Source organism: Girardinichthys multiradiatus, chromosome 6 (genome assembly GCF_021462225.1).
Source record: "Girardinichthys multiradiatus isolate DD_20200921_A chromosome 6, DD_fGirMul_XY1, whole genome shotgun sequence".
NCBI lineage: Eukaryota > Metazoa > Chordata > Actinopteri > Cyprinodontiformes > Goodeidae > Girardinichthys > Girardinichthys multiradiatus.
This window is the reverse complement of record NC_061799.1, coordinates 20,691,976-20,696,377: the sequence shown is the minus strand read 5'-3', so window position 1 is coordinate 20,696,377 and position 4,402 is coordinate 20,691,976. Positions and strand designations below refer to the sequence as shown.

Here is a 4,402-nt window from a genome sequence, read left to right as displayed (position 1 = left end):
TGACCGTGAAGGAAAATCTCATCTTCATCCATCATTATAAGTCAGCAGAGGTTGAGATACACAGCAGCCATCTCAACATCCTGCTGCGGTGCGCAGGTAGTTAAAATCGGGATTCTTTTTGGAGAATTGCCAGCAATCCCACAATAAATCTTGGTCTTTATTTTTCTCCCTCCTCTAGAGTCCATCAGTCTTTCTTCGACTCTTCCTTCAGATCCCCCCCCCCCCCCCCCCCCCCCCCCACCACCACCCTTAAAGCCTTGTCCATTCCCCTTGTTTTTTTCACTCTCTTCCTTTCATCATCCCCAGCCTTGCTCAGAGCTGCCGTGTTTTTTCCTTAATCTCTCTCCTGCAATCCTCGAACATGCACAGCCGACAAGTGCTTCAAATCGGGTGACCGAAAATTAAAAAAGTCTGCAAGGCCATCGGAGACGCTTTAAACGCCAGGTGAGGACTTGTCCGTCATCCCCTTCAGGACCTCGTCTATTCGATCGTCCTCGATGACCACTGTGGATGTGGGGGAGGGAAAATGGATGAAGATGTTTAGATTAAAGCAACTCAGCTTCAGTATAAGATTATGACAATAACCCAGCACACGTTTGTTTCCCCCTATCCATGTCTATTAGTGGCGCACGAAGTACCCAGCAAATGCTGGCAGATAATGTGGTTAAAGGCGCATCTTTAAATGCACAGAGCCAGCCTTTTTATCCTTACGGTTTAATAAAGAGTGCCTACAGGGTGTGTCCCTGCCTGCACGGAGATAATCTCCTGTCTATGAATGTAAACAGAATATCACCTATCACAAAGAGGTTTTTGCTTTGCGCACTTATCGAGGTGGCTGGAATAGTCCAGACGTAGCAACACCTCTAATTGTTTTGCTCATTTTGCATTTTTTCCTCAATTTATAATGAACTTATCATGTAATGCGTCATTTACCGTGCTTGGCTCTGCCGATCTGTCCCAGCTTTGGGGGTCTTTTCGCCTGCGACGCAGCGAAGAAGGCGCTTGTGTCCTGCAGTCCGCAGCTAAAGGACATCTGGCTGACCTCGCTGTCCGCTCCGTAGCCGCTCATTTTGCCCTCGCTGTATGGCAGCACCTCGGACATTGTGGCACGTATAGAAGAGAGACCCGCGTATAAAAGAAAAAACAGCAACACAAAGTAATCTTCCTTCCTGGGAAGATTTAGATCCCTGTTCGCGCAAATTGTGGCCGCTTGTCTCCCGCAGGGGGTCTTCTCTTAGAGTGGAACCTGGTGCGTTGATGTCTCTGGATGCGATGCAGCTGCAGCCAGAGATTGTGTTTGTACGTGAAGGAGAGAGACAGAGAGAAAAAGGGGGAGCTTCGTTCTGTTGTGCTGCTGGCTGATGTCTGGCGAGGGATGTGGGAGATCCCGGGATCATAAAGGAAACCCAGGCAGAGCGGTGAAGTCATCCATCCGGGGTTGAGGCGCGAGAGCGTGCGCGTGCTTGTATGGGAGCTGGGGGGTGCAAGGAGACTCATAGTGATCGAGTACCAAGAGTGACACCAACAGGCCACAGACGAAATGGCTGAGGCACAGATCAGGCCTGAAAACGTATGTTCATCTTTTTGTTCTGGATGACTTTTGACCAGCAGTATGCATTGTTTTGCACATTAGGCAGCATTAAAAGACCCTCCATTTAGATGCTTCTGCATATTCATAGATGTCAGCCATAGAAATAAGTGGACAACAGTGTATTACATAACTAACATTCAACGCACATTTTACTCTTACACCTTGATAGATGATAGATAGATAGATAGATAGATAGATAGATAGATAGATAGATAGATAGATAGATAGATAGATAGATAGATAGATAGATAGATAGATAGATAGATAGATAGATAGATAGATAGATAGATAGATAGATAGATAGATAGATAGATAGATAGATAGATAGATAGATAGATAGATAGATAGATAGATAGATAGATAGATAGATAGATAGATAGATAGATAGATAGATAGATAGATAGATAGATAGATAGATAGATAGATAATACAAAGGAAGACTTCTATCCAGAGTAGCTGCATACTCTAAGTGTTCATCGTGTTCCTAGGTGTGACAGCCAGGGAGAAAAGACTTACCTCCATGGCAGGGTTGCGTTTTGCAAACAGAGCTCTGTATCGCCTGCCTGCAGGTAGAAGTTCAAGCAGAATGTAAGTTGGATGTGTGAGGTATGCAGAGATGTCAGCTGCCCGTTTTCTGACTGTAGAACCTGTACTAGTCCTGCATGGAGGGAAGATCAACACCAATGACGAGATGGGGGAGGATGAAGTGTAGTCCCATGTTGACTGCATCATTTGCCACTCTGCAGTCACTTCAGCAGGGGGCCTGTGATGTCTTTCAGATGGTTTAACATCAGTTGCTCAGAGGATTTTATGACCCCAGATGTCAGAGCAACAGGCCTGTAGTCACTTAATCCTGTGATGGTGAGTTTCTTGGGATGATGGTGGAGCATTTGAAGGAGGAGGGAGACTCATACAGCTCCAGAGACTTCTTAAAGGTCTGAGTGAAGATGGGGGCCAGTTGGTCAATGCAGGCCGTTGTGCAAGCAGGGGAAACACCATTTCTGATGCCAAATGAGTTGATACACATGCATTGCCAAAAATATTCAGTCATCTCTCTAATCATTGATTTTCAATCACTTGGCCATAGATGTATAAAATCCAGCACACATCGCCCTAAAGAGCTCAACAACATCCAGCATGATACACTAATATGATGCCATCTGTACAATCATTCCATTCATGAGATATCCTCATTACAAAATATTCCACTGTCGACTGATAGTGGAATTATAATGAAATAGAAACAATTGGGAGTGACAGCAGCTCAGATACTGACTGGTATGTAAAATCACAGAGTGGGCATCTTGGAGTTGGTCTCCATGGCTGAGAGGCAGCATCCAAGCCATGCAGTGGTCTATTGCAAGCTGCCACTGGACTCTAGTGATGTGTACAAGTGGTCTCTTGAGTGATGAATCCTGCCTCCACTGGATCAGTCTGAGTTTGGCAGTAAACCGGAGAACAGCACTTGGCTGACGGCGTTGTTTAAAAACCAGTTCAGCGCAGAGGGGATTATAGTGTGGGACTGTTTTTTAGACGTTTAGACATTTGTTCCAGTGAAAGGTACAAAATGGTGCACTATGAAGGACAAAAAAGAAAGCGGATTTCAGTCCTATAAATAAATTAATGTTGCAACTCATTGAAGCTCATCCATTGAGCTCTTAAGTTCATGGATAAAAATGCTGTGCACATAAGACTGTCTGGTCGGATGGGGCCAGTTGGCCCCTTGATGGCGCCATGCATGTCAAGGAGATGTGGGCTTTTTTCTGGTGGCTTTATCCCAGAGACACACCGTGAAATCTCATTGTTGTGAATGGAAAGAGATAATGAAAATACAATTCAGATTTTAACTTTAAACCCAAAGCTGAGGTATGTTGAATGTAGATCAATAGTGAAAAAGGGTTTTTTGGTGTTGGATGGTATGCACTAGGTGGCACACATTACAATTTCTTCTGGAATGTTTGTAGTTTGATAAATACAATCCCCAGGTTTCTAATTGACACATTTCTTAAATAATGAATTTTCTTTTCTAAAGAAACTATCAAATGATGAACATAAATTGAATGAATATATATGGAGAAATTTCTTTCAGGTAGTGAGCGAGGGATTTAAGAAATCAGTCAGTTAAGATGTATATTACTTTAAGGTAAAAACAACCTGAGCTGATTTTGTTATAATATTTAATAGTAAACATATATATCAACCAGAAAGCAAAAAAGTTTTTACAAAATACATCAAAAATCAATTAAATCCAACTTTTAAATAAAAAAATTCCAATACAAAATAAGTAAAACATGGTACCAAAACTGATTACAATTAAGCTGTAAAGAACACTGCATTTAAGCACTAAACATAGCTTGTTACCCTGACTGCTGGAGGAAAACATTTTTTGTAATTTATGCATTATTAATAACTAGAACCTCTGGTTGAACAAGAAAAAAGGAGTTTATAATCACATAATCAAGACATGTTTTTTATTGTCTTCACAGCAAAAGCTACACAAGTATATGTTTTCTGCAGTGATTGGAAGGTTATGAGCACAGTGAGTATATTAGTTTGTTTGAAAACATCATCCCTCTTTCCTGCATGTTTCAGAATCCTCTCCAGACACAAGAAGAAACAAAATCCAAATTTTGACCACTTTTGTTTCATTATGGCATATATTCATTGGTTTACATTTCAGAAATATTCAGATCTGTGTTTTCTGAAGAGTATCTGGATTTCCTGTGGGATGAGATGTGGGAAAATAGGCTCTTCCCTGAAGAAAAATGCTGTCAAAAAGGATTAATTGGAGCTATTACAGTTGTAAAATTT

The 4,402-nt window shown here is 41.8% G+C and overlaps 1 protein-coding gene across 1 annotated transcript; it reads right to left on the bottom strand.

The window, feature by feature from the left end:
• Nucleotides 1-285: 285 nt before the first annotated feature.
• On the bottom strand, nucleotides 286-1,438 carry camk2n1a (calcium/calmodulin-dependent protein kinase II inhibitor 1a). Its single transcript, XM_047367054.1, has 2 exons — nucleotides 934-1,438; nucleotides 286-504 (listed from the first exon to the last, which is right to left on the bottom strand). The coding sequence occupies exons 1-2, from the start codon at nucleotides 1,100-1,102 to the stop codon at nucleotides 434-436; spliced, it is 240 nt and encodes a 79-aa protein (XP_047223010.1). The 5' UTR covers nucleotides 1,103-1,438; the 3' UTR covers nucleotides 286-433.
• Between the last annotated feature and the right edge of the window lie 2,964 nt (nucleotides 1,439-4,402).

Excerpts from the sequence above, each read along its gene's own strand:
- camk2n1a (XM_047367054.1), bottom strand. The coding sequence starts at position 1,102 with ATGTCCGAGGTGCTGCCATACAGCGAGGGCAAAATGAGCGGCTACGGA. Across the intron at positions 505-933 it reads GATCGGCAGAGCCAAGCACG|TGGTCATCGAGGACGATCGA; the intron begins GTAAATGACGCA and ends CCACATCCACAG.